At 58.7% G+C, this 21,032-nt stretch overlaps 3 protein-coding genes across 8 annotated transcripts; all 3 read right to left on the bottom strand.

Annotated features, from left to right (window-relative positions):
* Positions 1–304: 304 nt before the first annotated feature.
* DHX34 (DExH-box helicase 34) lies at positions 305–13,155 on the bottom strand. 5 transcript variants are annotated; one of them, XR_005825964.1, is made up of 17 exons: positions 12,435–13,153; positions 9,426–9,737; positions 8,168–8,437; positions 6,768–6,870; positions 6,468–6,685; positions 6,149–6,323; positions 5,849–6,042; positions 5,580–5,681; positions 5,201–5,434; positions 4,959–5,126; positions 4,765–4,867; positions 4,526–4,632; positions 4,162–4,452; positions 3,884–4,060; positions 3,666–3,789; positions 3,147–3,411; positions 305–517 (listed from the first exon to the last, which is right to left on the bottom strand). XR_005825964.1 is itself a non-coding variant. In XM_040581626.1 (16 exons), exons 1-16 carry the CDS (start codon positions 13,092–13,094, stop codon positions 3,278–3,280), a joined length of 3,372 nt encoding a protein of 1,123 aa, XP_040437560.1. In that variant the 5' UTR covers positions 13,095–13,153; the 3' UTR covers positions 3,100–3,277. The 5 variants fall into 5 exon arrangements, 3 of the variants coding, with proteins under 3 accessions (XP_040437560.1, XP_040437561.1, XP_040437562.1); XM_040581626.1 differs by lacking the exon at positions 305–517 and having other exon boundaries at positions 3,100–3,411; XM_040581627.1 differs by lacking the exon at positions 305–517 and having other exon boundaries at positions 3,100–3,411; positions 4,182–4,439; positions 12,435–13,151.
* A 2,936-nt stretch (positions 13,156–16,091) lies between these two features.
* C5AR1 (complement C5a receptor 1) lies at positions 16,092–20,409 on the bottom strand. Of its 2 annotated transcripts, none has more exons than XM_040581634.1 (2): positions 20,355–20,409; positions 16,092–17,599 (listed from the first exon to the last, which is right to left on the bottom strand). In XM_040581634.1, the coding sequence occupies exon 2, from the start codon at positions 17,579–17,581 to the stop codon at positions 16,529–16,531; it is 1,053 nt and encodes a 350-aa protein (XP_040437568.1). In that variant the 5' UTR covers positions 17,582–17,599; positions 20,355–20,409; the 3' UTR covers positions 16,092–16,528. The 2 variants fall into 2 exon arrangements, with proteins under 2 accessions (XP_040437568.1, XP_040437569.1); XM_040581635.1 differs by lacking the exon at positions 20,355–20,409 and adding an exon at positions 19,774–19,859 and having other exon boundaries at positions 16,093–17,599.
* On the bottom strand, positions 17,600–19,422 carry LOC121082288 (the record flags this gene model as incomplete). Its single annotated transcript, XM_040581633.1, has 3 exons — positions 17,600–17,844; positions 18,149–18,311; positions 18,639–19,422. Coding segments are annotated over 3 exons (1,192 nt in total), but the record flags the coding sequence as incomplete, so codon positions are not given.
* Positions 20,410–21,032: the final 623 nt, after the last annotated feature.

The following is a 21,032-nucleotide window of genomic DNA, read 5'->3' as shown; positions in this document are numbered from 1 at the left end:
ACGTGAGTTAAATCCCGTTTCTTTGGGGAAAAAAAGAGGGGGAAAAAAATTAAAAATAAAAAAATAAATCCTTTTTTCCAGCACAAAGCTGGTGGAATTCAGTTGGAAAAGGGTTTTTTCCATTTTCAATACTCCACCTGAGGTTGATTGCACGTTGGATCCAGGGGGAGAAATCCCACGCTGGGCTTACCGTGCAACCACCGATCTCCAGTGGATGCTGAGTCAGCATTCCCACTCCTCCCTGGCTCCGTGGTTAATTATTTCCTAATTACGGATATGATTCCCCAGCGTGCACAACCTGAAGGGCAGCGGGGCAAATAAATCAGTGTTAAGGTTGGAAAAGATGGATTTCTGCTGATAAATCTGGCTACGAACTTCGAGGCTGGAGAAAAAAAATGGGATTCTTCCCGATAAATCAGATCCTCAGGAATCAAAAAAACGTGCCGAGGCAGGAGGAGGTTTGCTGGGATGGAGCTGCACCGGAGAGCATCACCGCGTGGTGAAGAGCTCTTGACCTCTGGAACAATTAACATTAATTATTCCCAAACAACGCGCCGTCGGTTTCATCTAGAGGCTCACGCGCTTTACCTCAACCTCTGGGAAAATAAATAATAATAATATTAATAACTGCCGAGGACAAATTAGGCCGTTCGCTAGGGTTGAAGAGGGCGGCTGGGTAATTGCTCAGTGTGTGCAAATTGAGATTAAAGTTAAAAAAAAAACAAAAAAAAACCAAACAAAAAAAAAAACAAAAAAAAACAAAAAAACAAAAAAAAAAAAAAAAAAAAAAAAACAAACCACCCAACTCTCTGCTCGCTGTTGCTGGGAAGAAGCCCTCATTTGTAAAGGAAAAAAAAAATTATTATTATTATTTTATATACATTTTTTAAATTATATATATAATTATGGGGTTTTTTTAATTATTTAAGCATTAAGCTTTCCTTGGGAGCACCTGATGAGGTCACCCAGGTCATTAACAACGGCGTTGACGAGGATCAGCCCCAGGACTGACCCTCCTGCGCTTACACCAGCCTCCAGTTTTACACCACCTGGGAGCAAACCCCAGGGCACAAACAGCCCACGGCCACCGCAGGGATGGAAACATGGATAAATTCCTTTAAAAATCCAACTTTTTTCTCACGTTAGATGAATTTCTAGCATTTATTAGCTGGCCCCCAAGTAAATTAATCCCGTTTTTATGGCCGTGGCGACCTTATTTCATTTTCTGTTATGCAAACTTGCTCCAAGCTCAGTTTAAAAGCAATAAGGCTTTACATTAAAGGAAAAAATTAAATTGTGGGTGGTTTTTTTGTTTGTTTTTGGTTTTGGGGTTTTTTTTTCCCCAAGAGGGTGGTCAACAGCCAGAGCAGGTCTGTGCTTTACGATCCCCAACGATTATTGCTGCTGGGTTCTCACGAAGGCGAGAATATTAAATTTGGTTAAATGAAACCGGAGGAGGGGGTCCGGGTGGGTTGGGGGTGGCATTTAGTAGGGTCAGGTGGCCCAGAATGAAGCTGAAGTAGCCCCCTGGCCCAGGAACTGGGGACCAAACAGCCGTTGGCATCCTGGAAAGCAAAGCCCAGCCTTCGGGGGGGTTAAAAAAAAAAAAAAAAAAATATTTTCAGAGCATCTCAGGCACGTGGAGCCGGACTGTTGCAGACATTTGGCTTCCAGAAACATCAGCTGGGATTTAAATCACCCTCCATCGCTCGACCTACTGGGGAGGGCAAAGAACTGGGGCTCCTGTAGCCGAAAACAGCAAAGCCAAACCCATCTGATGCCCGTTGCCATGGCAGAAGCATCTCCCATCCCGCCTGGCTGCCATGGCAACAGGAGCATCACACACACACACCCCCCCCCGCTGCTCCCCAATGCTAAATTTGGGGGAGACTGCTCTCCCTGTATCCCAAAAACCCGGGTGGGATGGCACCCAGCTAAGAGACGGGTGGGTCAAGACCTGAATTAGCATCCCACCCACCCCAAATAATCCGCTCAGCAAATCACCTGCTTAATTAATTCATGCAAACGCTGTGACACCGCCAGCGACGGTTAATTCCTTACGGAAAATCGCGAGGCTGAAAAGATTTGAAATCCCGGGAAACTTTGCCCTTGGAGCAGCTCCTTACCCCAAAGCATCAAGAGGATGGTCAAACCCCGCTTTTTCATTATTTATTTTCAAACCCCGCTTTTTCATTATTTATTTTCAAACCCCGCTTTTTCATTATTTATTTTCAAACCCCGCTTTTTCATTATTTATTTTCAAACCCCGCTTTTTCATTATTTATTTTCAAACCCCGCTTTTTTCATTATTTATTTTCAAACCCCGCTTTTTCATTATTTATTTTCAAACCCCGCTTTTTTCATTATTTATTTTCAAACCCCGCTTTTTCATTATTTTCTTTGCCAGGCGACTAAAACGCGACGTGCCACAGAACTCAAAATACCATCAAATGGTTTTTAATTAGGAAAGGCCCTGCTAATAACCCTGCTTGAGCTTAACGCAGCGCACGAAGCTGCTAATTAACGCATTTTAAATGGGTTTAGACAGTGGAGAAGCTCCTGCCATCGCGGCATTTGCCCCCGCGGGGGGCACAGGGGTGCGAGCCGCTCTGGATTTGCCTTTTTCCAGGTTTTTTAGCTCCAAAAAGCACTGGAGCAGAATTCCTAAGGCAACATCTTTATTCCGTTATCTTCTCGCCAGGTTGGGAGCGAGCGTCCTCCAAAGGGATGCTCAGGTCACGCGATATTAATATGGGGGGGGGGATGGGGGGTTGAGTCCTGTTTTCCCACGGGATACAGGGAGAAGAGGAGATGAGGCAGCGAGGACGCCGGTAGAGGAGTGCCACACTCTGGCCATGCCGTGCCTGGCAGCATCGCAGGCAGGAGACACCCCCCCCCAAATGCCCCTTGTCCTCCAGCCCCCCGACCCCGCTGCACCCACACTCGGGCTGGTGCCAACTTTCTCCAAAATATTATTTATTTTTTTTAAAAAAAAAAAGACAGGAGAGTAAAACCAGGTTGCCCCTACTTGAGGACGACCAACATCGCGACGAGCCACCGGGATATCCCAAAGCCCCCAGGATATCCCCAAGCCCCCAGGATATCCCCAAGCCCCCAAATTCCTTCTGGGATCCAGCCAGACTCACCGAGGGCAACGGAGGTGGTGGCTCCTCCCCCGTTACGGGGGTCCCCTGCTTCTCCTGGGGGATGGGGTCCATCCTGGCACCGCGGTGCTCAGCACCACCGTTCACCGGGAGCATCCCCCGCGAAGCTCCGCTCACCGGTGTTGTTTCTTGTGCCGCAGGATCTCGGTGGGGGTGAAGGTGAAATCCTGCTGGCAAACGTCGCAGTGGTAGGGTCTTTGGAGGGCGGAGGGTTTGGATGAGCTTTCAGCGGCTTCTTCCGAGGGGGCTGCAGGAAAACGCCGAGAAAAACAGGGATCAGGGGGAAACCGAAGCCCTGCCAGGCCGTATCACACCGCCAAAACGCGGCTCTTGGTGGTATCCCCTCCTAAAAGCCGGCGTAAACGCTGCCACTCCTCTCCTCGGTCGCCCACGGAGCGGAGATCCCACCCGGGCTCTTCCCAGGGAGATCCCGGCTGGTTCTCCCGGACTGTCCCTTGTCCCAGCCCCCCCCGGGTTGGGGGCGGGGAGGGGAAAACTCACCCTCGGGGGGTCGGCAAGCGCTTTCGTGGCACATACGCTCCAGGGGGGTGAAGGGCATGTGGAGATCGCAGTGCGGGCAGGTCCAGAAGCTCCGCAGGCAGTCGCTGTAGAGGTCCGTGTCCGTCTGTGGGATGCGAAGGGGATGCTCAGACCGCCCCCCCCGGGGAGGGGCAGATGGGGCAGGAGGCGGGGTGGGGGCGGGGGGAGGGCGAACTCACGGCCAGGCAGTTGTAGGTGAGAAATTCGGTCACCCTGTGGCCACCTTTCACCTCGTCAGGCTTCATCTCCATCCCCTGGAAGAGCCCCGGGAGGCGGGGGGCGGCGGCCACGGTTTGGGGACCGATGTAGAGGTGCTGTTTCTCCAGCCCGGTGAGCTGGCGCAGGCGGTGCGGCACCTGCGAGGGGACACGGGGACATCAGGGTGGGGGGCTGCACCACCTCCCCTCATCCTTCCTCAGCATCCAAAGCACCGGAGCAGGATGGAAGCCACACGGACCACGGTCACAGCCACAGCACCTCCGTCCGCAGGAACTCCCGCAAGCCCCGGCTGAGCGCGGATACATCCCGGGAGCTCGGCCGGCGGCCCGACTCCTCTTCCCGACCTTCCAGCAGCTGGTGGAGGAGTTTTTCCCAGGAAGAGCGAAGCTGCAGGGCTGTGGAGAGCAGGCGCAGGGCGGTGTCCGCGTCGGGGACGGTGAGCTCCAGCCAGCCGTCGGCTACCAACCGGGTGCAGTCCGCGTTGGTGTCCAGGGAACGGGAGAAGAGCAGGAGAGTCTGGAAAACACAACTGGTTTGGGGTGATGAAGGCTCCCGGGAGGGCTGGGAGAGGAGGAGGAGGAGGGGGAGAGCAAAGAGCTCACGTGTAGGGCCGGCACCCGGACGCAGTTCACCAGGTAGGGCTTGGTGGTCTCCAGTAGCGAGACGAAGGCGAGGAGCTGGTGGTGGCAGCTCAGCCCCTCCGTGGGGTCTGCGGGGGCGAGGAAGGGGCTCAGCTGGACCCCAGACCCCATCCCCCAACATCTGCCAACCCCCCAAGGGCTGGAAGCGCTTTCATCCGACGTGGAAAAAGCCAGGGAGAAAAAACCAGGGGTCACCCCACCTTTGGTCCCCGCTCCCTCCTTGGCGTGGAGCAGCTCCGGGCTGGTGGCGAAGACGCAGGTGGGATGAAGCACGACACCCTGCTTGCTTTTGGTGTGGAAAATCTGCGGCGAGACGCAAAAGGAGCGGTGAGGGGAGGGCGGCAGGGGACCCCCGAGGTGGGCGCCCGGGCGAGGGGGGGGGGCGGCGGCGGACCTGATCGGAGTCCTTGCGGCCGCTGTTGAGCGCGTCGGGCACGGCCAGCTGGGGGTAAAGCCCCCTGCACAGCACCAGCTTGAGCAGGGCGAGCTGCGAGCAGGAGAGGGTCGAGCTGGATGCGGCCTGGAGCTCAGCCACGTCGTGCCGGAGCTTGAACTTGACATCCTGTAAAAGAGGGCAAAGCGCCAGGGGGTCGGATCCTGCCTCCCCAGCGGAGGAGACGGCTGTGCGAGGCTCACCTGGATATCGACGCTGTGCTTTCCACGGGTGCCACCATCCTCCTCCTCCTCGCCGGAGGAGGCACCTGCTCCATCCTGCAGCCGCAGCACCTTGCGCTTCCGACCCTCCGTCTCCGCGTGGGAACGCCAGAGCCGGTGCAGCTCCCGACGTTCCCGGTGTCGGCTCTGCCGGCTGTAGCTGTCGCTGGGCTGGCTGGAGGTTTCCTCCACAAGCTGGTGGTCTCGAAGAAGCTCCTGGGGCGGCAGGAGAAGGGTGCTGAGCCCCCACAGCCAGGAGATGGGTAGGCTGGGGGAGCACAAGCCGGTTCAGCTCTTCCCGGCACTGGGAATTCCCTCTCCGGCCCGAAGCTGAGGATCCGAGGTCGCATCCTGCCCCTACCTGGAACTGGCGCCGCAGGTTGGCGGCTTCGTAAAGCCGATGCTCCTCCAAGCCCCGGCGGCGGCACCATTTCCGAGAGCTGCCACTCCGCTCCGATTTCACCTGCTCCGGGACATCGCGGCTCAGCACCCCCCCAACAGAGACACCCTGTCCTTCCCACCCCCCCTGCACCCCCAAAAGCAGCGCCCCCCCCACCCCCAGCAGCCTCAAGCCCACCTCCCCCCACCCCGAACGCGTCTCGCCGCCCCCCCCTTGGGCAGGAATCCCACCTGGACCCACTGGTTGAAGATATTGAGCAGCGTTAGGGGGTCCCCGTGGGGGCTCTCGAGGGGCCGCCGGGCCGTGGCGCAGTCAGGATTGGGGTGAGCAGCCCGCAGGAAGGGGGACGCCACGCTCAGCGCCGCCGCCACCGTCAGGGTGGGCTCGGCCAGGTCAAACAGCGCGCCCAGGACCAGCATCTTGCCTACGTGGGGAGGGCAGGGCAGGCAGTGAAGGCAAAGGGAGAGACCCCCCACCCCTCCAGGGCTCCTCACAGCCGAGGGGACGCCCCCCCAACCCCGATTACTCACCCACCACCACGTCCACCGGCAGCTGGGCCAGCAGGTTCCCGATGGGCGTCAGATCTTCAGCCTCATCCAGGGCTCCCTGGTCCTTCAGGTAGCGCACGGCCAGCTCCAGGCTGGAGGGGGGAGGGGGCTCCAGGAAAGGGAAGGTCCGGGGGTCACCCAGCCCCATGCTCTTCAACTGAAAGAGAAACGCGCGGAGAACGAGCCCGGGGACGACCCGAAGAGCCCGGAGGTTCACGAAGCCCCCCCGTGCATCCCCTCCAAGCTCTCCCCAAATTTCCTCCCCCCCCCCCCCCGCCAGCAAACGGATCCCCGATTTTACCTGGAGCACCAGAGCGTCCAGGGCGACCCGCTGGATCTCTGGCACGGGGTAGGGGGCAAAGGCATCGTAGTCGGATTCAGCGTAGAGCCGGTAGCAGACGCCGGGACCGGTTCTGCCGGCACGACCCTTCCGCTGCTCGGCGCTTGCCCGGCTGATCCAGAATTCCTGCAGGCGCTGGAGTTTGCCCTGAGGGTCGTAACTCATCTCCTTCACCTTCCCTGGAAGGAGGAGGAGGAGGAGGGATGGAGAAGCTGGAGACAGGGCAGGAGGAGAGGGAGCAGCCGGAGGGGGAATTTTTACCCGAATCCAGAACGAAGCGGACGCCGTCGATGGTCACCGAGGTCTCCGCAATGTTGGTGGCGAGGATGCACTTACGGACACCGGGAGGGGCCACGTCGAAGACCTGAAGATGAAAAAATAATAAAAAAAATTAACGATCCTGGGTAAGAAGAAATAACGGTCCTGGGTCACGAAGACCTGAAATGAAAAAATAACAAAAAATAACAAAAAAATAATGGTCCTGGGTAAGAAGAAATAACGAAATAATGGTCCTGGGTCACGAAGACCTGAAATGAAAAAATAACAAAAAATAACAAAAAAATAATGGTCCTGGGTAAGAAGAAATAACGCAATAACGGTCCTGGGTCATGAAGACGAAAAAAAAAACCAAAAAAAAATGGTCCTGGGTAAGAAGAAACAATGAAATAACGGTCCTGGGTCACGAAGACCTGAAGACAATAAAATAATAAAAAAACAACGGTCCTGGGTAAGAAGAAATAACGAAATAACGGTCCTGGGTCATGAAGATGAAAAAATAACAAAAAATAACAAAAAAATAACGGTCCTGGGTAAGAAGAAATAACAAAATAACTTCCTGAGTCATGAAGACCCGAAAACGAAATATTACCAAAAAATAACGATCCTGAGTAGGAATAATGAAATAATGGTCCTGGGTAAGAAGAAATAAAGAAATAACGGTCCTGGGTCACGAAGATGAAAAAATAACCAAAAAATAACGGTCCTGGGTAGGAAGAAATAACGAAATAACGGTCCTGGCTCACGAAGACGAAAAAATAACAAAAAAATAACAATCCTGGGTAGGAAGAAATAACGAAATAACGGTCCTGGCTCACAAAGACGAAAAAATAACAAAAAAATAACAATCCTGGGTAGGAAGAAATAACGAAATAACGGTCCTGGGTCACAAAGACGAAAAAATAACAAAAAAATAACGGTCCTGGGTAGGAAGAAATAACGAAATAACGGTCCTGGGTCACGAAGATGAAAAAATAACCAAAAAATAACGGTCCTGGGTAGGAAGAAATAACGAAATAACGGTCCTGGCTCACGAAGACAAAAAAATAACAAAAAAATAACAATCCTGGGTAGGAAGAAATAACGAAATAACGGTCCTGGCTCACAAAGATGAAAAAATAACAAAAAAATAACGGTCCTGGGTAGGAAGAAATAATGAAATAACGGTCCTGGCTCACGAAGACGAAAAATAACAAAAAAATAACAATCCTGGGTAAGAAAAAATAATGAAATAACAGTCCTGGGTCAACAGGGCCGGCTCCAGCGCGGAGCCAACCTCTGCAGACGGGAAACTGCACCCCAAAACCACCCAGCGCCGCGTCACGGCTCCGGGATTCTTCCCTCCGTGCCAGAATCCCACCCCCAATTCCCAAGGTTGAGCCCACCTTATCCTGCTCCGCCACGGAGAGGGTGCTGTGCAAGGGGAGGATGATCCAACGCTGCGTCCGGGCAGCGTACGGCTGCGCCGCCTCCAGCACCGCGCCGATTTCGGCCACCCCGCTGAGGAAGACCAGCAGGTCCCCGCGTTCCTCCGGCGGGTACTTGTGGTCGATGGCTTGTAGCACCCGCAGGTAGGGGAGGGGATCCAGGCGCTCCGCTTTCCCCGACTTCCCCACCGTGGATCCTTCTTCCTTAGGGATCGGTTGGTAGATCACCTGGAGGAGAGACAGGGAGGACACGTTGGCTCCAGGGAGAGATTCACGTTCGCCCCGCGCCAAGATTCATCCCGAAAATCTCACCAAGAAGGGAAAAACGATTCGTCCCGAAAATCTTCCCGAGACGGGAAAAAAAAACGATTCGTCCTGAAAATCTTCCCGAGATGGGAAAAACGATGATTCCTCCATCCCAAAAATCTTCCCGAGATGGGAAAAACGATGATTCCTCCATCCCAAAAATCTTCCCGAGATGGGAAAAACGATGATTCCTCCATCCCAAAAATCTTAGCGAGATGGGAAAAACGATGATTCCTCCATCCCAAAAATCTTCCCGAGATGGGAAAAACGATGATTCCTCCATCCCAAAAATCTTCCCGAGATGGGAAAAACGAGATTCCTCCATCCCAAAAATCTTACCGAGATGGGAAAAACAATTCATCCCATCCCGAAAATCTTACCGAAATGGGAAAAACGATGATTCATCCCGAAAATCTTACCGAGATGGGAAAAATGATGATTCATCCCGAAAATCTTCCAAGATGGGAAAAATGATGATTCATCCCGAAAATCTTCCCGAAATGGGCAAAACGATTCATCCCATCCCAAAAATCTTACCAAAATGGGAAAAACGATTCATCCATCCCGAAAATCTTACCAAGACAGGAAAAACGATTCATCCCAAAAATCTTCCTGAGATGGGAAAAACGATTCATCTATCCCAAAAATCTTACTGAGACGGGAAAAACGATTTGTCCTGAAAATCTTCCGAGATGGAAAAAACGATTCGTCCCGAAAATCTTACCGAGATGGGAAAAACAATTTGTCCTGAAAATCTTCTGAGATGGGAAAAATGATTCGTCCCTAAAATCTTACCAAGATGGGAAAAACGATTCATGCCAAAAATCTTCCCAAGATGGGAAAAAACATGATTCGTCCCTCAAATATTACCAAAATGGGAAAAATGATTCCTCCATCCCAAAAATCTTACCGAAATGGGAAAAATCCTTCCCGGCACCTGCAGCACGGGGGCACCCCCGAAATATCCCGAAAAAAGGCGGATGTTGATGGTGGCCGACATAAGCACCAGCTTGAGGTCGGGCCGCGCGGGCAGCAGGCGCCGCAGGACGCCCAGCAGGAAGTCGCCGTGCAGATGCCGCTCGTGGACCTCGTCGGCGACGACGACGCGGTACGCGGGCAGCCTGGGCTCCCGCTGCGCCTGCCGCAGCAGCAGCCCCTCCGTCAGGAAAAGGATGCTGGTGGCGGGCGAGCGGCTGCTCTCGAAGCGGATCTGGTAGCCCACCTGCGGCGGGGAGGGGGACAGCAAAAAAAAAAAAATGGGAAGAAAATGCCGGGCGGGAAGGACCAAATCCAGCACCTGGGCCGATTGCCTGACCCCTACCCAAAATTCAAAGTGTATCGGGGCGTATCAGGGCGTATCGGGGCCTATCGGGGCCTATCGGGGCCTATCGGGTTGAACAATGTTGAACCATATTAGACTGAACCACGTTAAACCAGGCTGTATCAAACCCAGCTACACTGAACCGTACTGAACCAGGCTAGACAAGACTGGATTAAACCAGATTAAACCAGACACGGCTAAACCAGGCTAGACTGGGCTAAACCAAGCTAGGCTAGACTGTATTGAACCATATCAAACCAGGCCAGGCCAGGCCAAACCAGGCCAGGCCAGGCCAAACCAGACCAAACCAGGCCACGCCAGGCCACGCCAAACCAGGCCAGGCCACACCAGGCCAAACCAGGCCAAGCCAGGCCAGGCCAAACCAGGCCAAGCCAGGCCAGGCCAAACCAGGCCAAGCCAGGCCAGGCCAAACCAGGCCAGGCCAGGCCAAACCAGGCCAGGCCAGGCCAGGCCAGGCCAAACCAGGCCAGGCCAGGCCAAGCCAGGCCAAACCAGGCCAGGCCAGGCCAAGCCAGGCCAAACCAGGCCAAACCAGGCCAGGCCAGGCCAAACCAGGCCAAACCAGGCCAGGCCAGGCCAAACCAGGCCAGGCCAGGCCAAACCAGGCCAAACCAGGCCAAGCCAGGCCAGGCCAGGCCAGGCCAAACCAGGCCAAGCCAGGCCAGGCCAGGCCAGGCCAAACCAGGCCAAGCCAGGCCAGGCCAGGCCAGGCCAAGCCAGGCCAAGCCAGGCCAAACCAGGTCAAACCAGGCTGTATTAAACCCTATCAAACCGTATTAAACCCGATTCAACCCAGGTTATATCAAACCAAATCAACCCAGGTTATATCAAACCAAATCAACCCAGGTTATATCAAACCAAATCAACCCAGGTTATATCAAACCGTATCAAACCAGGTTATATCAAACCCCACCAAACCATATCAAACCAGGCTACATCAAACCAGACCAGACTGTATTACACCATATTAAGCCACGCTCTATCAAGCCATATCAAACTATTAGACTAGACCACATCAAACCAGATCAAATCAAATTAAACCACGTTAAAGCAGATCACACTAAACCGTACTAAACCGTACCAAAGCATATTAAACTAGCCCGTATTAAACCGTGTTAAACCATATTAGACTAGACTGCATTAAGCCATATCAAACCCTATCAAACCCTATCAAACCCTATCAAACCCTATCAAACCCTATCAAACCCTATCAAACCCTATCAAACCCTATCAAACCCTATCAAACCCTATCAAACCCTATCAAACCCTATCATTAAGGATGTTTTCGCCTTAAAGACGCCGACAGGACATCACCCCCCTCCCTAAAAACACGCCGGAGGGCATTTGACACCCCACCCCACCCCCAGTGCAGAAAGGTTTCTGGGTACCAAGTCTGAGCCCCCCCCATGGGTGCCCCCTCCCCCCCCCCCAGGGGACCCACCGGGGCACCAAACCCATCTGGAAACCCCCCCAAACCCCCCGAAGACCCCCACCTATGGGAGTTACCAACCCCCCCAGGAGCCCCCCTGGGGCACCGATTCCTCCCCACAACCCCCCCAGGGACCCCCAAACCTCCCCAGGGCCCCCACCTCTGGGAGGTGCCAACCCCCCCCTCACAGACACCCCCCCAGGACCCCCCTGACCCCTCCAGGCCCCCCAATCCCCCCCAGGGGTTCCTGCCCAACCCCCCCCCAGGACCCCCCCAGGGCTCCTCTGACCCTTCCAGGCCCCCCAGGCCCCAGGGGTGCACCCCCAAGGCCCCCGGGGCCCCCCAGAACCATGGGTGCCCCCCCAACATCCCCCCATGGGTGCCCACCCACCCCCAGGGGTGTCCCCTGAACCCCCCATGGGTGCTCCTTCCCCAATACCCATGGGTGCCCCCTCCCCAACACCCATGGGCATCCCCTCAATATCCCCCCAGGGGTGCCCACCCCCCCAATACCCATGGGTGCCCCCCTCAACATCCCCCCAGGGCTGCCCACCCACCCCCAGGGGTGTCCCCTGAACCCCCCAGGAGTGCCCCCTCCCCAACACCCATGGGTGTCCCCTCGACATCCCCCCAGAGGTGCCCACCCACCCCCAGGGGTGTCCCCTGAACCCCCCATGGGTGCCCCCTCGACATCCCCCCAGGGGTGCCCACCCACCCCCAGGGGTGTCCCCTGAACCCCCCCAGGAGTGCCCCCTCCCCAACACCCATGGGTGTCCCCTCCCCAACACCCATGGGTGCCCACCCACTCCCAGGGGTGTCCCCTGAACCCCCCATGGGTGCCCCCTCCCTAATACCCATGGGTGCCCCCTCGACATCCCCCCAGGGGTGCCCACCCACCCCCAGGGGTGTCCCCCTGACCCCCCTCCCACCCCCCAACATCCCCCCTAGGGCTGCCCACCTACTCTCAAGGGTGCCCCCCCCCCCCAAGAGCTATGGGTGCCCCCCCCCCCAGGGATACCCCCAGACCCCCCCCCCCCCCCCCCCCATTCCCTACAACCCCTTTACTCACCCCGTCATGCGGCGAGGAAAGCCACCGGCACCCCCACCCCCCACCCCCTTTCAAGCAACTGGGCAAACTGGTTTCTGACCTGGTCGCCGTACTGGTGCAGGCTCTCGAAGGCCACGCGTTTGGCGAGGGAGACGCAGGCGACGCGGCGGGGTTGGCTACAAGCCACGGGGCGGTAACCGGCCGCCGCCAGGAACTGCGGCACCTGCGTGGATTTGCCGCAGCCGGTATCGCCGGCGACCAGCACCACTTGGTGCTGAGCCACCGCTCGCAGGATGCGATCCCGGAACTGGGAGATGGGAAGAGCCGCGCGTTCCCGGTGGAGTTTGGTCAATTTGGCGAACGTTTGTTTTTGGCTGAAATCCAAGTAGTGGAGGAAAGCGGCGCGGAATTCCGTTAGGGATTCCCGGGGGATCCCTCGGAACTCAGATCCCTCCGTCGGGGCGCTCAGCACCGATAGGTTGATGCGGTACCGGGGGTCGTAGCGGGGGGGGAGGTCGAGGGGGTTGGGGTGGGGGATGGGGGGTGGTTCCCGGGTGGGTTTTTTTCGGTCCTGGAAACGTCGGAATCGTTGGAAAAATGCCCAGAAATTGGGAATTTCATCCGGACCGGCTGGGGTACAATCCTGCTGGCGGAAGTAGAGCTCTTCCAGGCGGCGCCGCGCGGCGGGACAGTCCCAGTCCCACCGGGAAGGGGAAGGGTCCCGCTCCTCCCGCCGGGATCTGGCCTTTTCCAGCGGCATCGCTGCGGTGGGGCGGCCGGGGGGGGAGCCGGGGGGCTGCGCTCGGCCTCAGCACCTCCTGGGGGGGGGGGGGGAGGGGGGCTGGGGCTGTTGGGGGAAGCAGGATGAGACCCTCCCCTTGGCCCTGGCTGGGGCCGCACTGTCCCAGGACCCCCAGACCCCAAACCCAGCACCCTGGGACCCCCGTGCACCCCAAACCAGCCCCCCAAGGCCCCACACCCCAACCCAGCCCCCTGGGACCCCCGTGCACCCCAAACCAGCACCCTGGGACCCCCGTGCACCCCAAACCAGCCCCCCCGGGACCCCCGTGCACCCCAACCCAGCAACCTGGGACCCCCGTGCACCCCAAAACAGCCCCCTGTGTCCCCCGTGCACCCCAACCCAGCCCCCCGGGACCCCCAAACATCCCAACACAGCCCCCCAGGACCCCACAGACCCCAGCCCAGACCCCTGAGACCCTCAAACATCCCAACCAAGCCTCATGCATCCCCGGTGCACCCCAACCCAGCCCCCTGTGTCCCCCGTGTACCCCAGCCCATCCCCCCGGGACCCCAAAACATCCCAATCCAGCCCTCTGGGACCCCCGTGCACCCCAGCCCAGCACCCTGGGACCCCCGTGCACCCCAGCCCAGCCCCCCGGGACCCCCAAACATCCCAACACAGCCCCCTGGGACCCCCGTGCACCCCAAAACAGCACCCTGGGACCCCCGTACACCCCAAAACAGCACCCTGGGACCCCCGTACACCCCAAAACAGCACCCTGGGACCCCCGTGCACCCCAAAACAGCCCCCTGGGACCCCCGTACAGCCCAAAACAGCACCCTGGGACCCCCGTGCACCCCAAAACAGCCCCCCGGGACCCCCGTGCACCCCAGCCCAGCCCCCTGGGACCCCCGTGCACCCCAAAACAGCACCCTGGGACCCCCGTGCACCCCAAAACAGCCCCCTGGGACCCCCGTACACCCCAAAACAGCACCCTGGGACCCCCGTGCACCCCAAAACAGCCCCCCGGGACCCCCGTGCACCCCAAAACAGCACCCTGGGACCCCCGTGCACCCCAAAAACAGCCCCCCGGGACCCCCGTGCACCCCAGCCCAGCCCCCTGGGACCCCCGTGCACCCCAACCCAGCCCCCTGGGACCCCCGTGCACCCCAGCCCAGCCCCCTGGGACCCCCGTACGCCCCAAAACAGCACCCTGGGACCCCCGTGCACCCCAGCCCAGCCCCCCGAGGCCCCACACCTCAGGCCCAGCCCTCAGGACCCGCACACCAGGCCCGGCTCCCCACCGCCTCAGGCCCACCGGGCCCCCAGCTACTATCCGGCCCCGGGCCCCGGCCCCAGCCCCCGGGCCCCGGCCCAGGCCCAGCCCCCGGCCCCGGACCACGCTCACCTGCCAGGCCCCAGGCCCCGGACCCGGCCAAATCCACGGCCCCCGGCCCGTGCTCACCCGCCAGGCCCAGGCCCAGGCCCAGGCCCCCGACCCCGGCCCAGGCCCCCGACCCCGGCCCAGGGCCCCGACCCAGGCCCGCGCTCACCCGCCAGGCCCCGACCCGCACCACGCGCGGCCGCCAGGGGGCGCCAAGGTGCAGCCGCCGTGCGGGCGAGGGGCGGTGCTACGGAAGAGGCGGGGCTACGGAGGGGCGGGGTGATGGGCGGGGAAAGGGGCGGGGCGTCCCCGAGCGGCCCGACGGGGCGGGCGGACTCTGCGGGCGCGGCTGTCCCCGCTGTCCCCAGCTGTCACCGGCGCGACCCCCTGGCCCCAGCCACCCCCCCGGCCCCAGACACCCTCAGGGCGTCCCCAGCCAGCGCCGCTGTCACCTCCTGTCCTCGCTGTCCCCACCCACCCCGTGGTGCCCCCAAGCATCCCTGGGGTGCCCCCACCCCACCCCCCGCTGTCCCCCTCTGTGTCCCCACCCATCCCTGCATTGACCCCCACCCACCCCGTGATATCCTCACCCCTCCATGCTGTCCCTCTCTGTGTCCCCACCCACCCCCATGGTGCCCCCCCCCCACCCCTGCTGTCCCCTTCTGTGTCCCCAACCACCCCTGGGGTGCCCCCAACCCCCCCACTGTCCCCCTCTGTGTCCCCAACCACCCCTGGGGTGCCCCCAACCCCCCCACTGTCCCCTTCTGTGCCCCCAAACACCCCTGGGGTGCCCCCAACCCCCCCACTGTCCCCTTCTGTGCCCCCAACCACCCCTGGGGTGTCCCCCACCCCCCCACTGTCCCCTTCTGTGTCCCCAACCCCCCCTGGGGTGCCCCCAACCCCCCCGCTGTCCCCTTCTGTGTCCTCAACCACCCCCATGGTGCCCCCAACCCCCCCGCTGTCCCCCTCTGTGTCCCCAACCACCCCTGGGGTGCCCCCAACCCCCCCACTGTCCCCCTCTGTGTCCCCAACCACCCCCATGGTGCCCCCCCCACCCCTGCTGTCCCCCTCTGTGTCCCCACCCACCCCCATGCTGCCCCCAACCCCCCCACTGTCCCCCTCTGTGTCCCCAACCACCCCTGGGGTGCCCCCAACCCCCCCACTGTCCCCCTCTGTGCCCCCAACCACCCCCATGGTGCCCCCAATCCCCCCACTGTCCCCCTCTGTCCCCCCCCCCGTGGTACCCAGCTGTCCCCAGCCACCACGGCTTTCCCCATTCCCAACCAGCCCTGCCCTCCTCAACCTTCCCCACCCCCCACAACCCCCAAACCCCCCCTCCCCCCGCCGCTGCCCACCCCCCAGTCCCCACGTCGGGCATCACCCCGGTGTGACAATCCCACCCACCCCCAGCGCCCTCCCCCTCCCCCAGCCCCGCAAGGTGACGCAAGACCGTGGGGCAGAAGTTGCCACCCAACCCCAGGAACTTGCCCGGGGCGGGGGGGGGGGCGGGGAGGGGGGGTGGGGGGAGGGCAGAGGACACGTTCGGTGGCCCCCACCAGCTCAACAAAAACCTGCTGAGGCAGCAAAACTCTTGCCCAAGAAACCGCCAGAAAGAGGAACCGGGGGAACCAAGGTCTTGCTCAAGGCTTGGTAGAACTTCGGTGTTTATTGGTGGTGGTGGTGACCGCGGCTACGGTGAAGCCGGGGGCGGGGGGGGACGGCGAAGGGCAGCCACTTCCCCATGGATGGGGCGGACGTGAGGGTGTGGGGTGATGGAGGGGTGGGGAGGGGGGTCAGCCCAGAGGTGGGTCACTTGGACCCAGAGATGTGGGGCTGGGATGAAGCTCTGCGCCAGGATGGTGGCCCCTGGCCACCGAGGACACCAGGAGAAGGTTCCTGGGGGGTAGGTGGACACGCAACTGCCCCAGGCTGCAACCACGTGGGGCGACTGGTGGGGAGAGGGGACACCGGGGGCATCGTCTCCCCCCTGGCCCCCCCAGGACCTCCAGAAGAGGAGAAGAGTGGCCACAAGCCACGTTCCACCCCCCCGGACCCCCCTCGTTCCTGGTCACACCGTGGTGCTAACGCTCTGGTCATCCACGGTGGACTTGGTCTTCATCCTGCTGTCCCCCATGGTGCTGGTGGGGTCATCGCTCAGCACCCCGCGCAGGATGGCTCTCCAGGAACGCTGCACCTTGTCCTTGAAGCCCTGACCCATCACCACGTAGATGATGGGGTTGACGCAACTGTTGATGTAGGCGACGCCGGCCACGACGGGGTCGGCCTCCTGGGCGCCCTTGAACAAGGCGCTGCGTGGGGTGCTGGAGGCCAGGATGAGGCCCACGACGTGGTAGGGCAACCAGCAGACGAAGAAGCTGACGATGACCACCAAGATGAGCTTGATGGCTTTGCGGGAGCGGGCGAAGCCCTTGCTGTGGACGCGGGCCAGGAGCAGGCCGTAGCACGCCGTGATGACCACGAAGGGCACCAAGAAGCCACAGACGAAGCGGGTGACGGCGGTGACCAGCTCGGTGACCTGCTGGTGCCGCCCCACCGCCGTGTAGTCCAGGACGCAGGTGGTCTTCTCGGAGAAGGCGTCGGAGCGGGTGGTGCGGAAGATGAAGGAGGGAAGGGTGAGGAGCGCGGCGAGGAACCAAGCGGCCGCGCAAGCCCCGCGGGCCAACGCCAGGGTCCGGTGGTTCTGGCACCACACCGGCCGCGTCACCATGGCGCAGCGGTCGGCGCTGATGGCCATCAGGAGGAGGACGCTGGCGAACATGTTGAGGACGGTGAGGGAGGGCAGGAGCTTGCAGGCGAAGTGACCCAAGGGCCAGTGGTGGTCGCGGGCCAGCGGCAGGGCCAGGAAGGGCAGGGCCAGGCAGCAGAGGAGGTCGGCCACCGAGAGGTTGAGGAACCAGACGCCGTTCACCGTGCGCCGCAGCTCGAAGCCGGTCACCCAGATGACGGCCCCGTTGCCCAAGACGCCCAGGAGGAAGATGAGGGCGTAGAGCGCCAGGACGGCGCGGTAGCTGGGAGGGACCTCGAAGCTACCGAGGTCGTAGAGGGAATAGTCGTCCCAGTTGGAGTAATTGAAGGAATAGTTAGACAGCGAGAAGTCCATCGTCCACCAGCTCCCAACCTAGAAACCGCGCTTCGTTAGAGCGTCGTAAAACGGGGGGTGGGTGGAAGGGACCTTCCGAGACCACCCAGTCCAACCCTCTACGCCTTGGCCACCTTCTCTGGAAGGGGTTGGCTTGGAGGGACCTTCCAAGACCACCCAGTCCAACCAGTTTGGGTTGGAGGGACCTTCCAAGACCACCCAGTCCAACCACTCTGGGTTGGAGGAACCTTCCAAGACCACCCAGTCCAACCCTCTATGCCTCTCTGGAAGGGGTTGGGGTGGAGGGACCTACCAAGACCACCCAGTCCAACCGGTTTGGTTGAAGGAACCTTCCAAGACCACCCAGTCCAACCCTTTACACCTCAAGCACCTTCCATGGAAGGGTTGGGGTTGGAGGGACCTTCCAAGACCACCCAGTCCAACCAGTTTGGTTGAAGGAACCTTCCAAGACCACCCAGTCCAACCCTCTATGCCTCTCTGGAAGGGGTTGGGTTGGAAGGACCTTCCGAGACCACCCAGTCCAAACAATTTGTGTTGAAGGGACCTTCCAAGACCACCCAGTCCAACCAGTTTGGTTGAAGGAACCTTCCAAGACCACCCAGTCCAACCCTCTATGCCTCTCTGGAAGGGGTTGGGTTGGAAGGACCTTCCGAGACCACCCAGTCCAAACAATTTGTGTTGAAGGGACCTTCCAAGACCACCCAGTCCAACCAGTTTGGGTTGGAGGGACCTTCCCAGACCACCCAGTCCAACCCTCTACACCTTTCTGGAAGGGGTTGGGTTGGAGGGACCTTCCCAGACCACCCAGTCCAACCAGTTTGTGTTGAAGGGACCTTCCAAGACCACCCAGTCCAACCGGTTTGGTTGAAGGGACCTTCCGAGACCACCCAGTCCAACCCTCTACGCCTTGGCCACCTTCTCTGGAAGGGGTTGGGTTGGAGGGACCTTCCAAGACCAGCCAGTCCAACCGGTTTGGTTGAAGGAACCTTCCAAGACCACCCAGTCCAACCCTCTACGCCTTGGCCACCCTCTCTGGAAGGGGTTGGGTTGGAGGGACCTTCCAAGACCACCCAGTCCAACCAGTTTGGGTTGGAGGGACCTTCCAAGACCACCCAGTCCAACCGGTTTGGGTTGGAAGGACCTTCCCAGACCACCCAGTCCAACCCTCTACACCTTTCTGGAAGGGGTTGGGTTGGAGGGACCTTCCCAGACCACCCAGTCCAACCAGTTTGTGTTGAAGGGACCTTCCAAGACCACCCAGTCCAACCGGTTTGGTTGAAGGGACCTTCCGAGACCACCCAATCCAACCCTCTACGCCTTGGCCACCTTCTCTGGAAGGGGTTGGGTTGGAGAGACCTTCCAAGACCACCCAGTCCAACCAGTTTGGGTTGGAGGGACCTTCCAAGACCACCCAGTCCAACCAGTTTGGGTTGGAGGGACCTTCCCAGACCACCCAGTCCAACCCTCTACACCTTGGCCACCTTCTCTGGAAGGGGTTGGCTTGGAGGGACCTTCCAAGACCACCCAGTCCAACCAGTTTGGGTTGGAGGGACCTTCCAAGACCACCCAGTCCAACCGGTTTGGTTGAAGGGACCTTCCGAGACCACCCAGTCCAACCCTCTACGCCTTGGCCACCTTCTCTGGGAGGGGTTGGGTTGGAGGGACCTTCCAAGACCACCCAGTCCAACCCTTTACACCTCAAGCACCTTCCATGGAAGGGTTGGGGTTGAAGGGACCTTCCAACACCCAGTCCAACCAGTTTGTGTTGAAGGGACCTTCCCAGACCACCCAGTCCAACCGGTTGGGGTTGGAGGGACCTTCCAAGACCACCCAGTCCAGCCCTTTACACTTCAAGCACCTTCCATGGAAGGATTGGGGTCGGAGGGACCTTCCCAGACCACCCAGTCCAACTGGTTTGGTTGAAGGAACCTTCCAAGACCACCCAGTCCAGCCCTCTACGCCTCTCTGGAAGGGGTTGGGTTGGAGGGACCTTCCCAGACCACCCAGTCCAACCAGTTTGTGTTGAAGGAACCTTCCAAGACCACCCAGTCCAGCCCTCTACGCCTCAAGCACCCTCCATGGAAGGGTTGGGTTGGAGGGACCTTCCAAGACCACCCGGTCCAACCCGCTCCAGCGCCTCAGACCCTCCCCCAGCCATCCCCATCCCTCCCCTCACGGAACAGGGGCAGCACCTCCAAGAAAAGCCCGGTAAGATGTTCCTCAAGGAGAAGACGCGGTTCGAGCGCACCAAACTGCTCAGCTTCATGATTGTCACCTCCCCCACCCCCCCCCACCCCCCCACCCCCCGCTGCCCCGGTCACCAAGGAAATCGCTGTTTCCCCACTTCTTGCGAAGTGGAGGAACCGCCGGAGGAACCGCAGCTTGGGTGGGTGTCACCCAAGGTGACACCGGGTGGGAGAACGAGAAACCTCTCAGTGCCCGAAGCATCCCAGCAGCAAGAAGGAAAAAAAAAAAAAAAAAAGAGGATAAACCTGGAGGAGGAAGAGGAAGGAAATCCACCGCCCCCCCCCCCGAGGAAGGTCCGGGATCCTCCGACAACCGAAGCGGGGGGAGGATGAGGACGAGCCGCGGAGCTTCCCACCGCCCCAGAAGAAGCCGCGTCACCAGGGGAAAAAAAAAAAAAAATCCATCCCGGGAGCAAAGGATGAGCCTAAAAATCCCGGGGGGTGGGGGTGGGGGTGGGGCGGAGAGGTGGGTTTTAGGTAACGGGTGATGGCCCCCCCCGCCGCCGCGCGCCCACCCAGCCGCTCACCTGGGTCCCGGCTGGCTGCGGCCGCGCTCCCCCCGGGGCTGGCGAGGGCGGCGGGGCTTTTATAGCGGCTGCAAGAGGAAGCGACGCGGGGAAAGGGGGAAGAAATCATCGCGGGGGGGGAGGGGGGGGGGAGAAAAAATAAAAAAAAATAAAAAATAATAAAAAAATAAAAATAAAAAATAATTGAAAAATAAAAAAATTTTAAAAAATAATAAAAAAGAAATCAAAAAAATTAAAAAAATAATAAAAAAGAAATCAAAAAAATTAAAAAAATAGTAATAAAAATAATAAAGAAATAAAAAAATAAGAAATAATTAAAAAAATAACAAAAAAGAAATCATAAAAAATTAAAAGAAATAATAATAATACAAAATAATAACAAAATAATAACAAAAAAATCATAAAAATTTAAAAAATAATAAAAAAATAATAAAAAAATTAAAAAATAACAACAAAAAAGAAATCATAAAAAATTTAAAAAATAATAATAATAAAATAAATAAAAAATAATTAAAAAAAAAACACCCAGGGTTTTATAAAGCCGGGGGGGGGGGCTGGGAGGGCTTCGGCCCCGGGTGTAGCGAGGTGGGAGAGGGTGGCCCGAGACCCCCCCGTGGCAAAAGGGGGGGGGGGGGGAAGCTGGAAAACGAGGCATCGTGTCCCCCCCACACCCCCCCC

Source organism: Falco naumanni, unplaced genomic scaffold (genome assembly GCF_017639655.2).
Source record: "Falco naumanni isolate bFalNau1 unplaced genomic scaffold, bFalNau1.pat scaffold_58_arrow_pat_ctg1, whole genome shotgun sequence".
NCBI lineage: Eukaryota > Metazoa > Chordata > Aves > Falconiformes > Falconidae > Falco > Falco naumanni.
The sequence above is the reverse complement of the archived record's forward strand: the minus strand, read 5'-3'. Positions and strand labels throughout refer to the sequence as shown.